Genomic DNA, 26853 nt, shown 5'->3' on the forward strand with positions numbered 1-26853 from the left:
CAAGCAATAATTTCAAAGAGATTGCATGCCACATGAAACAAGGCTTACAGCTATGACGTGCAACCCCTCTCCCACATGAAACACTGGTTGACGAAAACCTGCAATCCCATGGATGATGAGCAATGTAACCAGCAATGTCCTCTGTAATTAATGATTACTGCATTAGATGTTTCAGATTACTCCAGAATATAATTTGTCGAACCAAGTCATGATGAATTCCAATGCAGCAAAAAGTGTATCAGCCACATGACAGTTGAACTAATAAGAGAGTATACAACAGTTAACTGCCCTTTTAAGGGTGACCCTCTTCCAAAACTTATGGAGCACTTACTTTCCATAGATAACTAGTTTCAACCACCTTTTTCACCTGCAAATTTGAAGTTGCTTAGAGACAACCGAAGAGAATAGTAAAGTTGGCCCTTCAAACCTGCTCTTGGAAAGTAAACCCTAGATACACGACTCCACTCACCAAAACCATGTATTAGGAAAACTCCTAATGTGGAATCGAACACAGGATGTCCGAGTTTACGGATTATCCCAAGCCCGCCCTTTGATCACTAGGCTGCACCTTGACAGGTACTAAAACTGATATATGGTGTGAATGAAAACGAAAGACCATCACACTAGTTATTTGCAAGTCCAAAGGAACAGGTTGAGGATGCAGACAACCAACAATTTCCACCGAGGCCAACTCTTGCACTGGTGCCTTGTCTAGGATTGGTTTCTCTTGCTGATCAATTACTATAGTATAGTAATATTCCAAGTGAGAAAAGGAGCTTCAGCTGATGCCAGAGAGGTTAAACATCACAAAGACATTCACACGCCCAAGAGAGAGAGAGAGAGAACAGCAACATCGATCATACATCTTTTCAGCTTACCAACCAACCATATCAGAGGAAAAAGGAAGACTAAAACAGGTAGGTTAATTTAATTTCAAACTGTAGGATCTCAAAATTTTCACGCGCAGATGAGCGCGTATAAATATGAAAGTATCCTCATTATTTCTTAAGGGGCTGAAAACAGATAATTGAGCTAAAATCATAAGAATCAATTGAATAAATTAAATGATTGATAACTATCTATTTCCATTTTTATTGTTGTGTATGGAAAAATGGAGAGAGACTGGTAACCTCAGCACGTTTTTTAGCTGCTCTTCTGAAAGGCTTCTGATTACGCCACCGTATCCGTTCAATCCCAATACCCAAACTATTATTTTGATCTGTAATTGGCTGCATCTTTTCCCTTAGACTAGACTCAGCTTTTGTTGTTTTCTTTATCAACCTCGTGTGTTTAAGAGAAGGTGTTTCAGGCTCTGCCAATCTGGCACAGATTGATCTGTCAAAGCATTAAGAACGAACTACTTACTAAAAATAGGAAAGAACATGCAAATATTAAAAATGATATTATGTTTCCAATAGATGATAGAAGTAACAAATAACTCATTCATTTTTTTTTCAAAAAAATCTGGTAATAATCTGTCACCAACAGAATCAAAAAACCCCTGGCAAGATTTTATCACCCCCAACTCCTTTCTCACAATTTTATTCATTTAAAGAAAAATTCTATCATTTGATAAGATGTGCTTCAAATGCTTATTTGGAACGCATTCATATTCCATAAAAGCCATGTCAAACAGCATTATCAGCTCTGCATTTTGTGTTTTATTGACTAATTTACATTCCCAAACCCAAAATAAGGCCTCAACCATACAGCAAAAATAAAAGATATGCTGATGTAATTACAATTTTCACAAAAGGAATTTTATCTTATAACTTACCTATCATGATCCACTGATGGTGTTGTAGATAAGTCTTCTTTTTGAGGATTACATGCAGGACAGATGTAGACCTTTGGTGGGGATCGCAATTTAATGCAATCAAAATGGTACCATTCATCACATTGATCACAAGCAATCATTTTTCTTTGATCATACGGCTTTCGGCAAATGCAATAGAGTATACTTCGAGCTCTTAGTAACTGCAACCACCAAACGGTAGCTGATCAATTAAATGCCAAGGAAAATATCTCTTAAACTTAATTTCCTTCTCTGCGTAACACAAAAACAATTATCTCTTTACCTTAATTTCCTTCTCAACATAAACAGGCAAACTTTCACCTTCCATGATAAGTTCAAAAACTTTATCTAAGCTGAGAGCTCCAGAATCTGCTGCAACCTGTGCATAAAACAAAAGAGCCAGTGAGAGAGAGAGAGAGAGAGAGCATGAGAGAGAGAGAGAGAGAATCAGCAATTTCTAGACCTTCTTAGCATGTTCTGCCCATAGCAAGGCAATTCGCTTTGCTTCTGTCAGTCTTTGCCTGTAGTAATCTTCAGGTGGAATGTTCATGGCCAGACCCTGCCACACAATATTGATCGAGTTTATATATGCATAAATGTAAATATGTATATATGCATATATGTACCAAGAGCTGTATATGTGCATATATGTAAATAATCAAAGAGGTATTCCTCACATGCCAGAAAGCATCTTCCCAGACAAAGCTCGTGCTTGAGGAATATATATTAGGGTACTAACACAACAGGTTCATTTTTGTTCTTTCAAACTAGGTCATCCGTTGCCAATGTTTGAATCAACTATGTTTTGTCCAATACAGAACAGAAATTTGAAAGTAATGTACCCCTTGTGGGAGGGAGGGAAAGAATTGATTGATTAAGTAGCAACTATTTGTCCCAGAGAAGGCAAATAATAAAAAGGCAGCCCTTTCAATGAAGAAGTATATATTAAAAATGTAAACCATATTTCATTTTCACAGGAAAGCTGTGTTACAAAAAATTCTCATTTAACAAACTGAAAACTCAATAACAAGTAATCCGCAGCAAACCAATAACATCTTGTAGTAATAGCTTGAGCATCTGCACAATGGATGCTGAAGAATTACTGAGAGCTATATAAGAACTAATACATAAGGATTTGCTTGGATTGACTGCCTATACCAACTACCTATAGGCTCAAACTGAATCTACTCCATTCTATGAATGGTTGAAAGTAGTCTTCACTAACACAAATCAATTATATTACTCCAGCCCTAGCCAAGTCTCCTATTCCACTTTTCCATAAGATTTCAATTCTTTGTTCCTCCATAGAACCAGAGACGCCAAAGCCAGTGGATGTGCAACACATCAAGAAATTTGCAGGAAGAACATAGGCATTAAATCATTCTGCGTACTAGTGGAATCGATTTACCATGTCTTTCTCATTCCTTTTTATTTAGTAATTCTCAAGCCGAACAAATTTTAGTTTAGAATAATCAATGGACATCTTGGCAGATGCTATCCCCATGTCAACTACCCCACTTCGATAAATACCACTCGTGAAAACCCTAGAGAATTCTACATCAAATAACCCATCTTAAGAATCTAGAATACTCCCAAAAGCCAAGTAGTCAATAAAACATACCTCTTTCAAATGCTGCTGAACCTGTTGGATCGTGGGCTTTTGTAAACCCTCTAATAATCTATTGACTTTGAATCTCCATGAGTATCTTGCAAATGCCAGATCAAGGTTGCAATTACCTTGATGATCATACAGACCTGCCACTTCAATGGCCTGTGTAACAAAACCACTTCAAATGAGTAAGAATATATAGATTTTAGGATATTGCGGTTTTCTCTCACAAAATACAAAAATTAAAATCAATTATGCACGTACAGCTTAATATATCAACAGTAAATGATGTAAAGTCTCAAGTACCTTAATAGCAATAGTTAGCTTTTCAGAGACAATGCCGAGATCTTTATCAAAATAAGCTAAAGCGAAATCAAGAATTTCTGTCAAGCAAGTTCTGCATGCCAAAGCTTGATCCACAAGTTGTTTCAATACATCTCTTTCCTCAATCCTGTAAAAACCAACAGCAGTTTCTCAATAAATGAAGTATTCACCTTAAACGATTCAAATTTATGAATTTGGTAACCCATTAAATAACCTTAATTAAAAAACAATAAAAAACTTTTTTTTTAATAAGGAAAGGGTTTAAGGTAAATGCAGGTGTAGCGTTTTGAAAAAAAAAAAAAAAAAACCCTTATCAGAAGCATGTGGCAAATTCCGTTGGAGAACCATTATTTTTTTACCACAGTCAGATCCCCATAGTAGTTACAAAATTCAAAGTCCAATCAACTTCAGGTAAAACAACTTATTACCATTCTATTGTCTGTAAATGCAAAAGCAATTACATGGTATCCGGCTAATCAACAAGCCTAACAAGAAAAAAAGACCCAAAACCAAAAACATAGGAAAACCAAAAGCCAAATATAAGATGGATCAGGCAAGCCATCCTTAGTCAATATATGAATCAACTGAAGATGAAGTGAAGACACCCAGGTTACAGGGCACATCATCAAGTTAGTTTTTGGTGGCTAACAAACTGCCCAGTGTTAGCAGCACCTTGAAATCAAGCAAACCTTGAAACTCAGAAGTCTGTTAATTAAAATTTGTATGCTATATATAATAGGAGGAACTCCCATGTTGATAGGTTATTCTTATTTAACGGGATGGCGATGAACTACTAGACATCAGTCTCAGTGATCAAATTTCACAACAGAAGCTCTCAAGCCATCTTAATTACTTCTCTGATGGCTCTAACTTCAGCTGCTAGAGTTGAATCTGTTTGAACAGAAAAGTATTTTGCATCCAAAACCTGTCACTGATCATTTCTTGCTATATTTCCTTTTTTTGATAAGTAAATGTATTTCATTAAAAGCACAAAGGCACAACCCAAGTACACGAGATATATAAAAGAAAAATCTAACCATAAGGAGAAAAAAAATCAAGAAACCCACAAAAGCTACAAAAATGAAATCAAGGGCAACTGTCCATTAGTAACAGGTATTGAAGAATAAAGCTTTTAATTCCAGCACCATGCTCTCACGGTCTTCAAGACTCCATTCATTTCTTTCTCTCTAGATTCACCACATCAGGTAGGACAGTACCAACTTCCACTCAGTTGCACCATGAGGAGTCAAGACTGCTAGATTGCCCTCTCCAACAGGTGAAAAGGTCTACCACTCATCTGGGCATGACCTAATGTAACCCAAAAAGACTAAAAATAGAAGTCCATAAAGCACGAGCAATCTCACAGTGGACTAAGAGATGATCAACAAACTCCCTGCTCATTTTACACATGCAACACTAGTCTACCACTATGATGTGCCGCTTCCTCAAGAGTAACTGTAGCGAGAAACTTCCCTAGCATGGCCGACCAAACAAAGAACATTGCTCTCAATTAAACATTATTACGCTAAATACTATTCCAAGGGAAGCGAAAAGGTCTACTACTCATCTGGGCATGACCTAATGTAACCCAAAAAGACTAAAAATAGAAGTCCATAAAGCACGAGCAATCTCACAATGGACTAAGAGATGATCAACAAATTCTCTGCTCAGTTTACACATGCAACACTAGTCTACCACTATGATGTGCCGCTTCCTCAAGAGTTACTGTAGCGAGAACCTTCCCCAGCATGGCCGACCAAACAAAGAACATTGCTCTCAATGAAACATTATTACGCTAAACACTATTCCAAGGGAAATGAGTACTCTCACAGGGTACCTTATAGAATGATTTTTTATTTTTTTTTAAAGGCCGGCAATCCGGGTTCATGTCAGGTCAATCGACCCACCAACCCGTTAAGGGTCAACCCTAACACGATCCATTTACTTAAATAAGTCAAACCCCTCAACCCTAATATGAACCATTCAAATTAACAGGTGGCACAACCCGTATGATAAACAAGTCGTGTTAAATTGACCCAAACACAACCCGTTTAACTCATTACTTGAAAAATAATTCAAATAAATGAATGACCCATTTGACCCAATCCGCATAACCCGCTTACTTTAATTTAGGTTTAGTTTGTTTTTTTTTTTAAATGTATATGGGTTAAACGAGTCATCCATAAGTTAAGTGGGTTCACCTAGGATTGACCCATTTTTTAAACAGGTTAATTCAGGTTGACCTTAACCCAATTATACAAAACTTTAACCCGCTAATTTCGTGTCAAATTCGAATGTCGTGTCAAAACCAGCCCTACTTGGAAAGGGCCAAACAAGGCTCATTTTCATCCTCTCATCTTAGTCTGAAGGAGTACAACAGAATAATAAATATGATAAAGAAATCCACCTCCCCGTCTTGTGCCACTCAAATAAAGCTAAAGATCCATTAGTGAGAGTCAGTAGAAATTTCCAAACAATCAGCCACGAAAGCATAGAGCGAGCAATACTGAATAATTCCAAAAAAGCTATCTTAAGGGACTAGTCCCCACACCACACATCATGCCAAAATTTAATTTTGGAGTCATTACCCACCTCAAATCTAGTATGACTAGAGAACTCCCCCCAGTTCTTGATATTTTTCCAAAGCCCACCCCATACCACCCAAACATTCCTTTGGCGTGATAAATCATGGAAAACATTCATGATATCTTCTTTAGGAACATCCCAACATGCTTGGAAGAACACCATAGAAAAATTGTAGGCCTTGTCACTGTTTAGGACTTTCACCAACTCAAAGACCTCATCATCCTCAAAAGCTCTCCAACCAAATGGCCTCATCCTCACCAATGGAATAAAAAGAAAAGTCATCCAACCTAGGCCGCCAACTGAACATTTTAGTAAACAAGCTATCATAGAACTACACAACGTATTCTTTGATCACAGTATGATCTGAAGACATTGTACCATTAAAACAAAGATTCAATGGAATTATTCCTTCTATTTATTTGATTTGCTATATTTCCTACTACTGCCACCTTAGTTTTAGAATCATATTCTCCAGCTTAGCTAATCTCAATATTACTTGGGGAAGGAAAACTAATATAGCAGCAAATAGAGTTCAAATTATATAGTGCTAGAGGAGAATAAATGTATATCATGCATGTTCACCATCATAACAAAGTTTACACAATTCTTCACAAGATGCCTTCGTTTTGCCAATTTTAATAAAAATAAATAAAAGAAAAAAAGAAAAAAAAAAAAAAAGAATAGAATGCATCAAGTATTATTTCATAACTCATAAAATAACAAAAAGTTAAATAAACTATATACACAATCCATAAAATACATGAGCTAAAATATGATTTAGAGAAGCCACTAGACAATTGAATTAAAAAATAGGGTTTAGCCACGTTATTCATCTTATGAAAATAAAGGAGGAATAAATTAAAAGAAAAATATATATATAGAACAATAAGATGGGAGATTATTACATTATTCACCAGCATAAAAGTAACTAAAAATCCAGCGGTTTTATAAAATAGTACTGGTCATGGAGAAACAATAGAGAGCCTCAATAGTGCAGTGTATTACCATAAAAAGAAATCTTCAGCATCAGATAGAAGTTCAACAAGCATTTGTAATTCAGGACGCTTCCCTCCAAATCTCTGTACACACAGAAGAAGTGAGATGGGCTACAAAGGTTTCTTATGAACGAAGCTTCAAAAATATATTGCATACCAGAGGACCGCCTTTAATTTGACAAATTGATCCGCCTTCCAAAAATTGGCAATAAGGGCATATATACACTTCTGCACCATTTGAATTTGTTGCCATTGATCCTAGGCACCGCAAATGATAGCTGTTCGTACGAAAGAAATCTAAAACATGTGATAACCAGAACATAAAAACTGAAACAGAAACAAAAGAAATTATGATACATGGGACAACAACTAAAGTAGTAGGGATGATCATTATCAGATTATTCAGTAGCCACAGGAAAGTGGGGAAAGAAAGGAATCTGCAGAACAGGAATCAGAGTCATGTAGCTCAAAATCCTTCAAAAGAGCTTAAATGATTACTGGAAAAATTTGACATTGAAATAACAACCTATAGTGTGGAATACATATTATAAATCCTGGTCATCTTGACCTTGATAGACAGATTAAATAAGTAAATGCTAACAAGGTAGCAAATACCTTACCAGTCCTTGCACGTTGAACAAGTAAGAATCACCAGGTTCTCAGTATCACTGGAGCAGCAGACACATAAATTTCTCGCTTCAAAAACACGTGACTTGTCATACATGTACAAAGATCTATCTAGAGTCTGCTTAATCTGTGCAATGAAATACATTTTAAATATATCAAATTGATATTGTGAACAAAGCATCAAAATTGTAGAAGAAAACAGATAAGACAGACAGGTTGAAACCTTTCGTAAAGCATGAAGCAAAGAGTTCTCATCCCCAATTGAAGTCCCTAAAACATCCATGCAGCGCTTTGTCCACTTCTCAACCTTCTCAACTTTAGATAAAACCATATCAAGTTCTGAGCAACTGAAAGCAACAGCACTTCCAAGTTCCTGCAGATGCTCACATAATATTAGGCTACAAATGATACGTACAAGTGATGTTAGCCAACACACTTCAAGTTAGAAAGAACAATTTTGCCAGTGCATAAAATCAAACAAAGAAAGTACAAAAAAAAAAAAAAAAAAAAAAAAGAGAGAAAGAAAGAAAGGATCAAACTGACTGAAGCTTTTTAGCCACGTTGTTCATCCTATGAAAATAAAGGAGCAATAAATTAAAAGAAATATATATATATATATATATATATATATAGAGAGAGAGAGAGAGAGAGAGAGAGAGAGAACAGTAAGATGGGACATTATTACATTATTCACCAGCATAAAAGTAACTAAAAATCCAGCAGTTTTATAAAATAGTACTGGTCAAGGAGAAAACAGAACTCTATGTCCCAACAAGAGTTCAAAGTTATTAAATGCAACACCTCCATTAAATGTAAGTAGGTTTGGGAATCTCATGCAGCATAATGATACAGGGCAAAGACTTTCTTGTGTTCACTGAAAACTTTTTTTTTTTTTTTAAAGATAGAAGGAAAACACTACCTTAGTTCAAATAAAGAACTCGCTGATATTTTAACAAATTAGCATGCAGACCCACCAATATACTTATGAACATGCAGACTTGCAACACGCAACTCTTATATGGATTCATGAAAAAAGAATATGAGTAGAATTATCCAAGGCAATACAAGTAATTAAACTTTCCCTAACACATGCATACCTTGAGCTCTAACATCAGAGACCAAGATCGATCCTCATATTTTCTATCGAAAAACTGACAAACTTGTTCTTGCCACAGCCTACATTTACAGTTAAAAATGTGATAAGCATCAAGAACTATTAAAACAACAAATAATTGAGAGAAACATATCAGATACATTCCCAAAGCTCGGTCAAGTGAGCTTTGGGAATATATGTCATCAATCTTTAGAGAATAATTGGGGCAAATATATGTCATCCAATTTAGTTTTGAACAACATTGAGAATATAATAAAGACTATGGTGTTCATTTTTTTTATTAGTAATCGAAATATTATTAAAAGTGCAATCCAAGTACATGTATACAAGAGAAACACCTAGCTTGCAAAGGAAAAACTAAGCAAATTAAGATCTAAGGCAGTTGTCCAGTGGTAAAGAAATTTGAAAAACAAAGACTTAAGTTTTACCATCGTCATCTCGTGGTTTTCAAAACTTCTATCATTTATTTCCCTCAAGAGACTACACAAGAAAGAACAGAACCATCTTCCACATAGCTGCACACTGAAGACTACCTCTCAACCCTCCACAACAAGTGAAACGGTTTACTACACTATTAGGCATGCTAAACTGTTGATTAAATAATTAAATTTATCATTTTCTATCAAGCTTTTAGAACAAATGGTGATTTAACATATAATCTCAGAGCCAAACGTCCTAAATTTGAACTTCGACTCTGTTATTTACCTCTCATTTCAATTAAATGTCTCACATATTAGGCCTCACCAATTAAAAGGGAGTTTGAACCCAAGTGTGAAGGGAAGAGTTAGAATATAAATTAAATAATTAAATTCCATCTCTTCTATCAGCTTAAATTTTTGGGATAAGTGGTAATTTAACATAGTATCAGAGCCAGAGGTCTCGAGTGTGAGCCTCGACTCCGTCACTTCACCCTCAATTTAATTAAAATATTCCACATGTTGAACAACCTATTAAAAAGGAGTTTGAGCCCATACTTTAGGGGGAGTATTACAATGTTGATTAAATGATTAAATTTACCCTTTCTTATCAGCTTAAACTTTTAGGACAAGTGGTGATTCAACAAAACATAACCCAAGCTAACTCAATCCAACAAAAGATAACACCCCACGAAAGGTCAAATGTGACAAGAAAACTCATTTGAGTTTGACTGCAGTAGGGTTATAGGTGAAGAGAACCTGATCAAACTACAAAGAGAAATAACAAAGTACTCAATGATAAAGAAACCATAATCAGTGAGAATCAACAGGCACATACAAAATAATCTTCCAACATACTTAAACAGATAAAAATGAGAGGATAGATATTGACTCCTATGGGCACCATTTTTTAGTAAGCACGGGTTGCAACTTTCAAGTGGAAATCAAGCTGCATCAGTGGTTTCACTAACATCTAAAACTTTCACAGCATGAAAACACTATCAGAGCATTTAGTTACATATCTGAAATGACGCTTGAAATTAAAGCTACATATATATACACACACACATAGTATACCTACACAAGTGTGCGGTTCTACTACAGACCCAAGTGATGTATTACAAGTCAAAAGGCTAGAAATAACAAAAAGAAAACAATAGAATGAGACAATCAATTTGCTCACTTATGTTTATGGATAGCATTTTCAAGTTGACCAACCATCACCGGAAAGGAGACATCAATACTCTGCAAATAGAGAAAGCTAAAAGTCAATTCTATATGACAAATCAACTTTAAACAATAGGATAAATAGAACACTAAGCATTCAATTCATAAAATGGTAGATTTGAGAAGATATGAAGAGGTAACATAATGAGCAAACACAAAAACCTGAGAGTCTGCAAGAACTTCTTCAGCATCACTCAACTTGCATCTTTTGAAAGTCAAATGTGGCAAAGAGATTGCCTCTGACGCTTGCTTAAGCCATCTGATCCCAACAATCAATGAGCTGCATAAGGGGCCAGACACGCATGCATGGGGAAGTTGCTCTGCATCCTTCACCAAGTCCTCAACATCCTACAAGATAAAATGTGAAGAAAGCCCTTCATCAAAATAAACCACTTGGTAAAACACCTAAGAAGAACAATTTTATACAACTCGACTAAGCCTATACATAATTGAATTATCTCACACAAGGAAGAAACAACTCAAAACCAATAAAGTTGTGCAAATCCCAACTATTCTATTCCAAAAAAAAATTGATTGCATTAAAACCCAGGGGTTTGATTAAGACAATCTCGAAGGTGAGGATACTAAAGCAAAACTAATTCCCTCATAATGCAGAAAATGTTTTTGTATCTACACTTCTTTTATAATCAAAACAATCTTATTAAAGAGCAGAGGGCGCAACCCAAGTATGTTTATGTACCTATACTTCATTCATTATCACTTCTTGAAGTAATAAACAATGGCATACATCAATTTAATTGCAACTTGCACTGTTTCACAAATCACTTAGAAACAACAAAAATAAATTGCAAACAAAAAGAAGCACAAGTTTCTTTATAATCATCAAAGCTTCGAAGAAAGAATAAAGGAAGCCCATGTAACACCTAAAAGCATCAATATATAATATGACCATGTTAATTAGTTTAAAATTTCACCTCAAAAGAAGGAGCACCGGAGCAGAAAGAAAGGGCCTTCTTGCACCATTGCAGGGCAGAACAGTTACCTTGAAGTTCTGGAATCTCACGAAAGTTGAAACCAAGAGATAAACCACTTTTTGTGACACATTCCATTTTAGAAATTATACATTCCATTTTAGAAATAAGACAGTTGACTATTCCATCGCCTATATTACTCGAACCAAATATGCACCCAGCATCTTGCAGAAGAGAACGTGCTTCTTGCTCCCACTCCTCACAGTTCTTCAAAACTGTTTCTAGTACCCTGCTTTCTTCCAAAGATATCTTCAGAATCTTCGACTGAGAAACTAAATCCTACAAAATATAGAGGATATCATCACATATACAGTCCAAATTTAAGCAAAGTACCAACATGCGGGAAAGAGCAAGAACCTGCAAGGCCTTAGCTTCGAGTAAAGAACTTGAGGCGGGAGCTGAAGACGAAGCAGACATTAAAAAAGGTTTTGACTTTTTTAACCAGGACTTGGCTATTAATACTGTATCTTTGACATCATCAAGAGAAGGCAGAATCACAAATATGTCCTCTGAAGCCCTGAAGAAGTTCAATGTCAACTATTATTACCAGCAGGCAAAATAAGCCATAAAAATCAAAAAGTCAAAAACAAACAAGCAAAGTGCACTTAATACCTTATGACATCCTCAAAGTCGCACATTGGAGCCTCATGTGCAAGAATATCTTTTGCTCTTTCCTCCCAATGTACAGCAGCAGCAAGTACTCCAGTCATATCAACATATAATTTTTCTCTCTCAATCTGAAGCCTGAAAAAAGAATGAAAATTGAAACACAAAGCTGTATAAAAAATATAAAGCAAAAACCTTTGGCACTCCCAGTTTTTTAGGGGTATCAAGGAAAAAAGCTTACACTGTAGCCTCCATCATCAGTTGCTGAATGCAGTCCAGACACATTTTAGTATGGCGTGCCTGTTTCAACGTAGCATAAATGAATAAAGTTCCCCAATGAATTTCCAAAAAATGCTTGACACACAAGCACCAAAACAAATTAGAGTGTTGTTTTCATTTAATTAACGTAATCTTGAAATTTAAAACCATCAAGTACATGAGGAGGAGGGGGGAAAGAAGAACACCCTGAAGACAAAATGGGTTCATATTGAATTACCTTAATAGCTTTTTCCCTGCAACAGGCCTTCTTCAACTCAACCTCGGCTATAGGCAATTCATCAACTGCTCAAAACAAACACACCATCAGAACAATATAAAACAAAATCAAGAATGATGACTCTAATAATGATCTCCATAAATATCCAAAACAGAAAACACTAAAACAGAAAAGTCGCATGTCATCAAAAGCGAACCTTGAATTGTTAAAGATCCTCCATCTGTGACAATGCTATTTAATTCATCAACTACATTGTGATAATCCTCCCGCTCATTAATGTTCACCAGAACATCATTAAACCGGGAGATCCACAACAGTGCATCAGTGTGGTACTGCCTCAGAAGCTTCAACTCTGGTATGTTCACAGTACAGCCATTCAATTCTTGAAGAAGCACTTCGATAGTCTGAAAAAAGTTATTGGTTAAAAAGGTAGGCCTTAAACTCCAATGAACAGTTAAAACCACAAAAAACGACAACAAAACCCCACAAAGCCAACCTTTAGACTGATAGGACCTTTTAAAATCTCAGCACATTGAGCACGACATAGTTCAGCTTGCCTTAATAAATCAAAAAGCATTTCTGTCTCTGGGAGTTTAACTTGAAGCTCCAAAATCTGTTCAACATTGAGATTAAGATCATAGCGTGTGGATACCTAAAGAAACAACCACAGAAATTGACAAAAAGAAGATAATAGCAATTGGAAATATGTAGAAATCGTAATCACCTCTGACTCTAACTTGTAAATGATATCAACCTCGATTGTGCCAGGGCATTTCTCAGTGATGCATTTCCGTACACTTTCTATCCAGACCTAATGGTTCTCAGTAATAAACCGGATTAGAAAGAAAACAAATGGAAAAAAATACAAAACACAAGAGTAATGAAATCCAAAAGCTAGTTACTTTAATTAGCGTATCATGGCTTTGGCCACAACTGAACTTGCTTGTAGCACGCTTACTAAGTGAAAGACAAATACCTTTTACCATAGTAAAGTTTATAAGTTGATATTTTCTTGAGAAAAAATCATCGAAATAAAATTATTTTGAAAACAAGAAAAATGCATGTAGGTTCCATGCGTAACCAAACTCAAGATCAATTCCCAAAGAACCAGTACAGACACCACAGGATTTACATTGTTCAATCCTACGTGGAAATCTTTAGGGCAAAAACAGATGTCAAGGAGAGAGAAATACATTTAACTGTGAAGAATTATTATCAAAATTTCCACATTTCACAAATTAAACCCCAAGCATTTTGAAATATAACCCTAATGTAGTCCCCATCTATTAAGATTGAATTACTTATCAAAAAAGTATAGTTTTTAGGCCATTCATAGCATCAGTTTGGAAGCATGGCTTTTCACTGCTGAGCATCCTGCAAAAAGGGATTCTCAGAAGTTGAAGCCATTAATTAAGCGTGTCAAGGCCCAGACTAAATTAGGTTATCCCAACAGTTCTGAGGTACTTGACCCTGTGAAGGCCTTGCCAGGTTATGCTGGAGTTCAAAAGTGTGTTGCATTAAAATCATGACCTTTCACCATATTAAAATCCAGTAATTTACTGGGAGCTCTCCACTCAACATAATAGTTGTTTTCTGCCTGTGGCTTTCCCCTCTTGCACTTTAAGTTATTAATTTTCACTTGTGGAAGCACCCATAAGTTTCTTTCCCTAGGAGTTTTCCATATATCCGACAAAAGGGAAAACCAGAATTTAAGCTGCTCTCAAGCAACAGAGCCTATCAATCCCATCTAAGTAACAAATGATAAAAAACATTTAAAAAATGAGAAATATTACTGAAGCAGCAAATGGAAAGTAGAATACCCATCCTACACCCAAGATCATGTGATATCCAGGCAACATATGAACATTATTTTGCAACTTTTATCCATTGAAAAATCTAATAAATTATTAGAAATAAATGGTAAAAGAAAAAATATTGGCCAGATTGCCACAAGGAGGACAAGCAACCCAAAAAACTAAAAATATCATACTAAATCTGCATATGTTCAAAAGGAAATACCTTTACTGCAGTAATTTTCTGTGATAATTGCTCACTCTCTTTTACATAAATTGGTAAGCCACAAACTCTGGAGTACAAGAATTCCAACTCAGAAATCTGCAGCGATAAACATCAATCAAAACAAATGGAGAAAAAGGAAACACCATAACTAATTAATGCTGCAAGCTGCCAGAAGACAATTACTTTCAATATAATCTCAAAAATTAAAATAAAGTAAATGATAAAAACATATAGTCAATTTTTTCTAAAAAAGGTACTTTTGAGCATGTTGATAGAGCATCATCAATTTCTCGAATCAACAGTCTTGCCTCTGTTGCACACTCCTGAATGTCAGAAAACAAACAGCAATAAGTTCAATTTGGCAGATACCCACACAGTGGAAACAATATTCACACACTAAACCATAATAACCTTCAACTTGAGATGCCTAGGCTCATTACAGGGCACAGGGTTGATACTCAGTAACTCATTGACATATTCAAAGTGAATTTTCTCTAGATCCCCACCACAATGACGTGACCAGTTTTCAACTTTAGCTAGACAATCTCTTATGCCTTCTGCCCATTTCTGAGCTTCAATCAAATTCTTTACCATGTCCCGTACCTGTGTCCAAAGTGTAACTTTTTTATTAAGAAACTACTGCTGTAATGTCCAATTTTAAGAGCAACAAGAATGAAAAAAACAGAAAGATGGAGGCTAAAAGCTCACAGGATCCATTTCAGAACCAGCCCAAAGAAACTGTTCAGCTTCCTTCAACACAGCAACATAGGCTTCACTTGAAAATGGATTCTGAAAAATCTTGCCCGACTGCAAAAGCCATTGGGCTGCAAGCTGATCCAGAGTAACATGGCCACCTTTGATCTACATGCAAATGGTCCAAGAAAACAGTCATAAATACCCCAATTCATCAATCCTATCATACTTAATGAAACAAACTACATTATAACCAGATCTGTAATTCACTTAAAGCACAAGGCTGGTTAACAGGGCATCATCTGCTCATCAACAAAAAAAAAGTAATCACAAACAGATCCCACTTGCACAAGGAAACAAACATAACTTCAACCAATACTTCCTACATCATAAAAAGTTAAAACTAAACCTCACAATTATTACAATACTATCACCATTATTCAATGCTTCACCACCCTCATTTTTGGCATTCAGGGGTGATCTCCTAGTTCCTACCAGATCTGTAAGGATTTAGTTACAATTAGAGATACTCCCTTCCCTATTTATCCATGGATCCGTTACTCGTGCTCATTCAATTGGAAGTATTGATCCAATTCAAAATATTTATGCTTCATAACTAGAAAGCAAATGGTGTTTTTTATTTTTTTTTTCTTTTAAAAAAAAAAAAAAAAATGAAACAAAATGGTGCTTTAGGTTTTTGCAATTTTTATGAAGTGGCTTCGTTCTTTTTGGTGGCTTTCAAGAAGCATCCCAAGAATAGATTCTCAAAGAAACTTCAATTTTTCACATTTTGAAAAGCTACAGCCCTGCCTAAATGGCCTTATTATATCTCTCTCCAGTCTCATCCTGCATTTTTGGAATAGAATTAACCTTTAAGAGCTGGAACCCAGCATATCCTTTTCAGCCCAATAAAAACAGAGACATGAAAGGATATTCTGATGAAAGGAACTTAATATGGAAAGTAGCATTCATACAATAAATGTCTAATTTTTACTGTATCTCACTTCCACTTTGGATTAAGTTTATCATAGCCATAATAAATATCAATTATATTACTTGAAGTGCAGGTGTTGACTTATATTACTCAATACTTACGCCTATTTATATTGGGGCCAAAGGGTAAGGATATCCAGCAACAATCCCTTCTAGACAACTCCGAAAAACAGGTATATTGGAATTGTACAAACTATCTGTCTGAATAAATCATAATATTCCAGAGAGGAAATTCATGGTAATAATAAAAGTAAAACACTAAAAGACTGATTCAGCATATTTCTTAGTGATGATCAAGGGCCAAAAGCAGAGTGGGCAAAAAGAATTTGAGATTTACATATCTATAAAATTGTATAATTAAGATAACCCAACCAGACGGATAGCAAATGAAATTCCAATATATCAAGTAGTAAACAAAATATCAAAAACTAAACCTTTTTAGTCAAGGTATTTAGTTCAGTGGAAATTGATGTTTGCTTCCTTATACTTCTACTCTCTTCCATCTCTTCACAACTATATTTATCAACTGTAAGCACCAAGTCATACAATTCTGCGAGTGTGTGACGATAAAGAAGACACAGTCTACTGGATTTGCATTCACAGAGGCGTTCCCAGTGCTGCATGAGAGGCATAGATAATCGGTCAATGGTAGATAATATAATTCAAATGCACCAAGCATTAGATATTTACAATCATAAAACTTTGAACAAGTCCAGAATAATTTCAAATCATCTTCATAATCAAGTTCTCCATTAAAACAATTAGAAAGCCACCATTTAGCAAAAACAAAATAGGCTACAAAATAGATTGTCAAAAGAAGGGATATATGAAGAATAAGATTAACATAAGCCTAACCCCCTTTTCCCCCCCTTTGAATAGGAAAAAGAGAGAGAGAGAGAGAGAGATTAACATAAGCCAGTTCCAGAGTTGAGAGATTCTTGAAAATTGAGTTTTTATAAAAATATGCAATTAATTGCACTTTTTATTATGCATTCCAAATTTCCAATCAACCTGCACATGATAATTGACCTGAAAAATTTTAGAATAAACGGTTTTTTGAAAAGTCAAGCCTTTCTTCTTCAAATTTGTTTAGAAAACAAAAAGGAATTATAACTACAAACAATACTGATATCTCACAAAAGAAAGTAAAATGAATGGGTTCCAAAAACAAAAGCCTACACATTTCCACTGATAAATGAGACAAGTGCACCACTATTTTACTTCGCATTTTGCAATCAATTGAAGAGCACTCCAACTCAGCATCAGAAAAGCAGAGCAATTATGAGAAAATTTCTTCTTGCCAATGAACTCGAGCTTAGGAGGCAATCAAACTTACCACCAAGTCCAACTTAACAACATTAGCAATCTCTCTTAAACTTAACATTCAGAGCAAGATCGATGCACTCAGAGTAGACTTATAGCTCATGTCAACGTACACTTGGCATATACATTTTTTAAGTCAGGAATTATGAATGTCACATACCTCCAGACATACAAAAGCAGATGGCCTACAGCGGCAAACAACAGCAGAAAGATAGAGATACTGCTTGCATATAATACATGTTGGATCCTACAAAACCCACCAGGAGATTTTGAACACCACAGAGTATATCTTCATAAAATGAAAATCAATAAGCGTGTGTATGCTTTAAGGTAAATACCTCTTCAGTACCCACATATTCAGGACATTTCCGAGGGGACATGGGAGATGACTTTATGATGCCATTTTTCCAAAGCTGCTCTCTCAAATTTTTCTCTTTATCATATATTCTAAGCAATTCTTTCTTCAAATAAGGTGATACTCGGCCATTGCAGTCATTCTGCTAAAATCAAAACAACATCAAGCAGAAGAAGCAGAAAAGTTACTGGAGTAATACCAAGATTCAATTCAAGAAGCAAAGAGCGAGAAGCAATCCAAAGTAATAAACAATCAATGATTACATATGTTGAGGAAAAAACAAATACACAATCATTGTATATGATAACAGGGGGAAAAATTGGTGCAGGTTACACTCAACTTTTTAGACAAATATTGATGATTGGCCTAATATCAAGTTATCGTGAAATTTTAAATAAGAAAATAAGTTCCAGGTCAAAATTTGCAACCTTGGCTACGACGCAAAGAAGCTCCTCATGAGACAAAACAGCAGCTTTGTGATACTGCTGATACCGCTCTGCTCCAACGCCACCATGAGGCAGCCAGTCAGCAGGAGCAAAGTTGACAGCCTCTGCACAATTTAAACCTGAAAAGAACAAGCATAATTATTATATGCCACATATGATTCATTACAATTTAATAGAGCACAAAGCTCTTCAATTGATCACCACTAGCTAGTAAAACTAAAATGGTGTGGCCTACCAAGATTGAAACCTCCATGGTATGATCTAGGGAAGGTGATGACAAAATTACCAGGCTCCTGGCAGATAGCAAGCATAAAGAGAATCGTATCAAACAATTTCAAGGATTCAAACAAATGAATCAATAGCCACCAAAAATTTAAGTATCATCAAAAAATATCACAAGGAGATGCTATAAAAAACAGTAGATGTAGATATGACAGTTTGGACAAGCAGCCTATGCCAGAATGTCCAGTTCTACTCATATCCATTTCTTCTATAGGTGATACAAAGAAAAGGACCCTGAACTCTCTTATTGCTTCAAAGTTCCAAAACCCAACCCGCTTCAACATTCCTCCCACAAATTAAAACTCAAGCAAACATTAAAATTATGAGTTTCTATTGTATATTCCCCATGAATAACCTTATTCAGCAAAAATATAAGACACTTATATTCACCAAACCATTCAACTAATTTACCACTTGGTGAACAACAAAAACAGGATGAGGGGGAAATGAAAAAATATTTCAGGTCACACCTGTAATATGCTATAGACAGGAACTCCATGTTCTTGCAAGACAGATGGATTCAACATGGTGACAAGCTGGAAGAGTAGATCTGGTTGTGCATCAAAAAGATCAGGAAGACTCTTCTGCATAACCTACAGGAAAGTGGAATAAGTTGGTCACAAGCATGTTTTATTGATAAGAAGAAACCGAGTAGTCAACACATAATATTCATCAGGGACCCACATAATAGTGAAACTGCTAGATAATTGTCAAAGTAATATACTAACCTACTACCACAGGAACAGTGGAATGCATCTCTTAAGAATATGAAAAGGAGATAACAAAAAAAATCACAGAAATCGAAGTATACAACTAGAATTAATTCCTAGAAGCTAATAAGGTACATAAATTATACATCAAATTGTTTCATTGCAATGAATGATGGACAATAAAGATACCATAAAAAGAGAAAGAAAGGACATTTCAAGGGGTGAAAATGCCTATGGACCCAAAGAAGAATGTCAAACATTATTCTAAAGAACTCTGAGAACTACCTTTTCAAAAGCTTGGGCTTCACTACCAGGGACACTGTACCAACATTTTGGCTCTCCCCTGAGACAACCACAGAAATGAGAAGTGAGCATCTGTTTTGTATAAAACTAAACTAAAGTGGTAGAAATCCAAACCACAAGAACTGTTATAGATACATATGTTATACACGCGCACACACACATATACGTATGTGAAAAATACACATATAAAAGAATAATATAATCACGGGCACCTGAATGTCTATTTAATGATTCACCTGGCAGCAAAATGTGTAGACAAAAGAAAGAAACTCTGAGTCTCACTTATACCAACAGTACCACCATCTAAAGAATAGCTGCTTCTAACAACCCTGAATAGAACATAGTTTACCAATGCCAAAAAAAAAGAACATAGTTTACCAATGCCAAACTGACTTGGATTTCTCCCAAAACACCAACCCCAACGGCAATCTTTTCAAACCCCAAAGAGGGTAGAATTGAACTGCACAGTACACCTCAATGTAATTTAATGGACCAGTACAGCCAATCACAGTTCAAACTAAACTGTGATTCATCAACACTCCACCAAATTCCCTGAGAGACAGCTCAACTCAACTCAACTAAGCCATAATCCTAACAAATAGAGATGGCTAAAGACACAAAAACATGAAAAAAATAAAAAGCAAAGAACTTCAAAATAAACCAAACACAGGATCCAATTAAATCATTCTTCAGTTTTTATCTGACTTTTTTGTTCATTTGGAGGGTCCGTTGTCAAGTGAAATGGAAAAAGCCTCAGGCTGCCAAGCGCAAGTGACGACTTGATGCAAGAGGAATTTGAGAAAATTGTTATTTTAATTATGCATGTGTGTTTTAGTTTTCCTTTTTCAATAAGGATTTGGTTTTTCCTTTCCTATTAGGATTTGTCTTCTTTTTCCTATTAGGATTTGTTTTCATTTTCCAATTAGGTTTGCTTTTCCTTTTCCTTGTTAATTTAGGAGGTGCATATCCTATATAAAGGCATCTAGTCTTTGTTATTTTTGAATTCAGTTTATACTACAAATTAAATTTAAGTCTTTCAGAGTTATTTCTCTGTTTGCTTATTTCGAGCACTCAGGGACTTTCTCTTCCCTATTTGTTATTTTCTCTCTTCTTGAGTTCCCTTTTCTATCTTCAATTTTTAGTTTCTGCTGATATCATACGCTGTCAGAACAATCTTAGTTCTGCTCGGTGTCAATTGGTATAAGAGCTTAGCGCCTTCTTGCGATGAATTGTTTTCATTAGTTTTTCATGACCGGTGGTCATGGTCAACGTGGATAGGTTCCGAATGAGGAAGTCCCTTACCATGAGCGCAGTATACAAAACGTGATGATTGAAGATTTGCAGAGGCAGGTTGCGGAGTTAACCCAGCGTCTAGCGGCGCAAAACTTGGAGATGTATTGCGATATTGACAGTCACAATTCAAAATCCAATTTCAAGAGCCCGTATCACAAGCCTGTTCTGTTTTGGGAACATGTTCGGGATGAACGACATGAGGACTTAGACTTCAGAGTTAAGTTTGTTGATGAAGAGTTTCAACATGAAGAAGACGTTGAAAATCCTTCTCAATGTTTCGTGGATTGGAATTCTCCACCAATTTATGATACATATGTCGATGATGAAGATCTTATAGAGGTGGAGGAAAATTTTATTTTCAAAGAGGAAGAAATAGTTGATCCTTTTAGGGAGATTTATATGCCGCACGAATGGGAGAAGATAAATGAATACTGTGTGAAGATTGAAATATCTCAATATGATATGAAGAATTTTCAAAATACTATTCGCAGTCATGTTGTGATAGGTTGTAAATTGTTTCTCTTCCGATATCAAGTTGCATTGATGTTGAGAAGTATGGGATGGAAAGAATTAATTGGACATCCAAAAGATCGAGGAAAAGATGATTTTAACTCGAGGGTGAGTTCTTTCCAACCCGAAGAAACTGATGCAGGAGGAATTTGAGAAAATTGTTATTTTAATTATGCATGTGTGTTTTAGTTTTCCTTTTTAAGTAAGGATTGGGTTTTTCCTTTCCTATTAGGATTTTTTTTCCTTTTCCTATTAGGATTTGTTTTCTTTTTCCAATTAGGTTTGCTTTTCCTTTTCCTTATTAATTTAGGATGTGCCCAGCCTATACAAAGGCATCTAGTCTTTGTTATTTTTTAATTCAGTTTATACTATCAATTAAATTTAAGTCTTTAATAGTTATTTTTCTGTTTGCTAATTTGAGGCACTTATGGACTTTCTCTTCCCTATTTGTTATTTTCTCTCTTCCTGAGTTCCCTTTTCTATTTTAAATTCTTAGTTTCTGTTGCTATTATACGCTGTCAGAACAATCTTAGTTCTGCCCGGCGTCACCACTTCATGCAAAAATGCTGAAGGGCACGACCATATCCAAGACATCCCTCCCAAGATCCCATTTAAGTGGGACCAGCATTGTGTAATGACCCTTTTCTTTTGTTTAAATTGGGTGCAGTCAGCTTTTGATAAATCAACAAATCAAAAACTAAAGCAATAACCATACCTTGAAAATGGTCCAGCTAATACTTTGGATGCTTATTTAATCATTGTACACTACTGATGTGATCATTAGTTTTTTCTTCACATTTAATCTCAATCTATGTAGTGGATTTTTCTTTTATAACTCAATACTAGTAATAAGCAACTTTTTTGGGTTATCACGTCATGCGTCTAAATACACCCTCTCATTTTCTAAAACAAATACTAGTTCTCAAACAGAAAAGTTGACAAACAAATACAAAGAAAATGAGCCACAGTTACATAGTCACAAAAATAAAATAAATAAATGAAAATGATAGATAAGGCACAATTAGATACATACCAGTGCAGATAATTCATCGAGTACAAACAGTGATCTTCAAAATGCCAGCAAAAAGCCGAAAACAGCATCCCCATATACAGCCAGGGCACCATAACACCAGTAATGTTTTGATGAACAGCTCGAAGCATTGACCCTTTCAATTTGGGCAAGTTATTAATATTCCAGGGACTATCACAGTATTCACCCCAAACCTTAGCTTCAACTGTTTGTGGTCTCTGGTCATTTGCACGTGGAAAACCACTCCCATAAATGGAGGTATCCAAGTCACTACCATACATAACTTCAACCTCACCCACCAATCCCTCCACAATTTCCCAGAACTTTTTCTCTATTTGCACCCGTGATGCAGATACGGTCCCAAACCATCTCTTCTTGGCGCGATCAGCCACACGCCTAAAAGCTTCCAATGAGTACCGTTTACCAGGCACAAAACCAAAGCAATCCTCGTCAGAATTCAAGCACTCTAAGCAATACCAATTACCTTCTGGAACTTGCTTTAAAGGTGGGGAAAGACAATAAATATGCCACCCCTTGTTACACCTATCACAAAGAAGCATCACTTCCCCATGCAGTCCACTTCTGCATTGTTCGCATATCTGATCATGCTCTTCCTCCTCTACCTTACAAACCTTAACTTTATCACCACCATTACTTCTACGTCTCCTTTTTGAGCCTGAAAATTCAGCCTCATGTTCACTCTTCCTCTTCTCATGCGATCCTCTCTTATACCCACTACCAGCCTTTTGATTCAACCGATTGTAATAATTCTCATAATCAAACAAATGCTCTCGATACAACTGACACAACACATGCTTCGCACACTCTGAAATCTTCCTTGCCGACCTCACAAACCACGAAACCTCCCCCCACTTCTTCTCCTTCAAAACCTTATCGTACCCACCATACCGCTTCACCCCATTAAACAATTTACACAAATCCAGCTCCTCCCCCTCAAACACCACCTTCTTCCTCAACTTCTTCCCACAATGATCCTCCAAAAACCTACTGTACTCCAACTCAAAAGTCTTGGAATCACACGCGGCCGGCCGCGCCTGCAACTGGTGAATTGCCTGGGTTTTCGTGGGAAACGTAAACGACTCCCAATCCAACGCAAACGGGGGCTTCCAACTCTTCGGCGGAACTATCCTACAAATCCCATATCTCTCAGCCTCTTGCCTAATCTTATTTATATACTCCAAAGGGTCCCTAAATTCATCCTCAGTTGGGTAATACACAGGCCCAGATGGAATATTCAATGACCCAGATAACGAAACACCACCATTTTGCCCTAACACCCCCTTCTCCACAGCCCTAGGTCTCCCTTTCCCCATTACCCCCCACCACACATACAACAAAACCTATACACACACCATTACTTATTCACATATCCATACATATACATAAACATACACACATGTATGTATATATAGAGAGATAGCTACAAATAGATTACAGTATTGCAATTAGTGAAAATCAAAGAGAGTGGTTTCTAGGGTTTCAGCGTACCTTTCTCTTTTGAGTGTGGAACTGTGCAAGTGAGTTTGGCTTCGTTGGTTGAAAATGAATATGGTCGTTAAAAGTAGGGATATTTCAGGTTATATATTTAGGGGTCTAAAGATGGTTAAATTTACGGAAATTGAAATGCCCTTAATGCCCTTTTAGGCCTCACTTTAAATGGGCCGTACCATTTCGTCGTTGTTGTGTTGTTCATCTCTGCTTTTGGTCTTTTTCCTTGCCGTGCGTGTTGGGGCTAGGACCAGTGGGGACTCTACGCGCGGAGATGGGTTGAATCAACGGGTGTGATTGTGTACGTTGATTTCAGGTGCGTTGACTGCGAGTGTGGTATTTGCTGGTCCACTGCCTTCTCGGTTCTTCATTCGAGTACACGTGTCAGAGACGATTGATTAGATCAGATGTAGTACGTTAAAAGGAGCAGTACAATGGACGGACGAGATGGCTTGCTTAGATCCTGTTGTGCAATTAATGGGCTTGACTTTGCCCGAACGTGGTTTCAATTTTTCTTTTTTTGGGTCATGCATGAAATAGTGATCTCCCCATAAGTCACAATCTATGATTTTATGCCCCTCAAAGAAAAAAAAAAAAATCTATGATTTTATGATTTATTGACTCCAGATGAAATTCGAATTTAACAGTACACCAAACGTTGGAAGATACATCTCGAACGTTCAACACGTGGTAATAATATGAATAAAGCTTATCCTTATTCTCAGAGTCTTGCAACTCTATAAATACACATTTTTCCTATGCCCCTTCAGCTTAATTATTTCCACCATTTCTAATCATTTTTACTTTAGATCGAGTGTGTGAGAGTGCCTTGGTGAATAGAAAAAGCCTCTTCTTAGTGCCTTGTTCTTCAAATGAAGCAACTTTATTAGCCTAGTTTGTTTTAGTTATATTAATAGGTTGCTTATTTATTGTTTAGTTAGTTTTGTATCTTAGCTTTGAATCTCTAATTGGTTTTGGCTTTAATATTATATTAGCATTGGATTAGTAAAAATAAGACGAGCCATGCAATTCATGAACCTGTCACGGGGGAAGCTATGGCAGCTCTGCACGCAGCAAAATTTTGTTGGGAGTTTGGTTTTTTTGAGATTCTGCTAGAGGGAGATTCGATATCGGTAGTCAAGGCCATTGGGGAGAGAACTCAAAATTGGTTAAAGTATGGGCAAATCGTGGAAAACACCAAGATGGTTATGAGATCCCTTCGACATTGGAAAATAGGCCATGTCAAGTGCGAAGCAAACGAAGCAGCTCATGTTTTGGCAAAGGAGACATCTAGGACCGACACAGATAATATTTGGATTGAGGAAATTCCAGCTTTTATTTTTAATATTGTTCATTTAGAGCTTAATGCTCTTTTTTCGTAGAGCTAAGGCTCTTGTATTCTTGTTCAATTATGAATAAAGAGTAATACCATTTTTCACAAAAAAAAATATATATATATTGGATTAGTAAATTGATAATGTTGGACGTGTCTTTTTCTACATGAGTGTGTTATTGTGGCTTAGGAGTCTGCTAGAGATCACGTTAAGATCTTATAACTTGCCTAGGAGTGGTTGGATGGGTTTTTATTTCATAAATGGGTTTCTACCAGGCATGAATGTTCGACCTCCTTTGATCAAATGTTTGATGTCGTGGCCGAATGTTCGACCTTTTTTGTCTGAACGTTCGAGGGTCATGTGGAAAACTTGTTTTGAGTATATTAGGCTTTAGGGCTTGTTTTAGCTCCAGTTTTTGACTAATTTTATGTATTTTCTCATATTTCAATGTTATAGAGCCTCATGATGTTTTTGTGGAGGAGTCTTACGACATGGATGAGTAAAACTCGCATAGATACTTGTTATTATTTTCTTTCCTTATAACATGGTTAGTTTATATGCCAAACATACGTATTTACAACACTCGTGAAATACACTTTAGATTACTATGAACTATATTTTGTGAAATGAATGCTGAATAAACAAGATAATGAAAATGATAAGTTTGTAAATGAATGCATGTAAGAGACTGTGAATTGAAATGTATCGTATAACATGGTACACTAGTACGTATGAGATAACAATCATGAGCTTACTATTATACAAGTTAAGTCTATGATCAAATATTTACTTTTATTGTTTAGCCTTTGATCAAATTGTTGTTTTGTAATTGTCATAATCATGTTTGATTGGTAGTCATTATAGACAAACGTTATTAGTAACATGGGCCACCCGAGATTGGATTCGGTCGGATTGTTAGTGATGGACGATACAAGTATAATATCCGGAGTACCAGTATTGTATTATAGGTCTCTCGGATAGTTAATATATCCAGTAAACCATATGGTGTTTAACTATGACATGATTATCTTATTACATCATATATATATATATATTGCATTCATAATGATTATGTCAAATGAACTATACCTTATATTGCTTAATGTGATTTATAAATAACTAAGTTTACTATATAATAACTTGTACACCATGTGAGAAGTTGCCCATCATTTAAAAAAATAATAGTAATAATAAAAAAAAAAAACCAGGCTGATACTTTGAGTTTGATGGAATGTTAGAATGTATATGATATTTTTCATATTAGCC

General features: G+C 35.9%; 1 protein-coding gene across 2 annotated transcripts; it reads right to left on the reverse strand.

The window, feature by feature from the left end:
• Positions 1–890: 890 nt before the first annotated feature.
• LOC132175648 (transcription factor jumonji (jmjC) domain-containing protein) lies at positions 891–24296 on the reverse strand. 2 transcript variants are annotated; one of them, XM_059587659.2, is made up of 33 exons: positions 22748–24296; positions 19894–19951; positions 19369–19491; positions 18852–18909; positions 18599–18735; positions 18154–18312; positions 17976–18062; positions 16927–17109; positions 15515–15667; positions 15218–15409; positions 15064–15129; positions 14807–14902; positions 13512–13598; positions 13284–13400; positions 12984–13191; positions 12788–12852; positions 12533–12591; positions 12298–12429; positions 12043–12202; positions 11629–11964; positions 10856–11041; positions 10650–10711; positions 9034–9112; positions 8160–8309; positions 7930–8063; positions 7467–7587; positions 7320–7393; positions 3711–3855; positions 3417–3566; positions 2259–2354; positions 2079–2174; positions 1778–1977; positions 891–1335 (listed from the first exon to the last, which is right to left on the reverse strand). In XM_059587659.2, exons 1-33 carry the CDS (start codon positions 24076–24078, stop codon positions 1092–1094), a joined length of 5544 nt encoding a protein of 1847 aa, XP_059443642.2. In that variant the 5' UTR covers positions 24079–24296; the 3' UTR covers positions 891–1091. The 2 variants fall into 2 exon arrangements, with proteins under 2 accessions (XP_059443642.2, XP_059443640.2); XM_059587657.2 differs by having other exon boundaries at positions 18154–18315.
• Positions 24297–26853: the final 2557 nt, after the last annotated feature.

This window comes from Corylus avellana, chromosome 3 (genome assembly GCF_965113065.1).
Source record: "Corylus avellana chromosome 3, dhCorAvel1.hap1.2, whole genome shotgun sequence".
In the NCBI taxonomy this organism is placed as follows: Eukaryota; Viridiplantae; Streptophyta; class Magnoliopsida; order Fagales; family Betulaceae; genus Corylus; species Corylus avellana.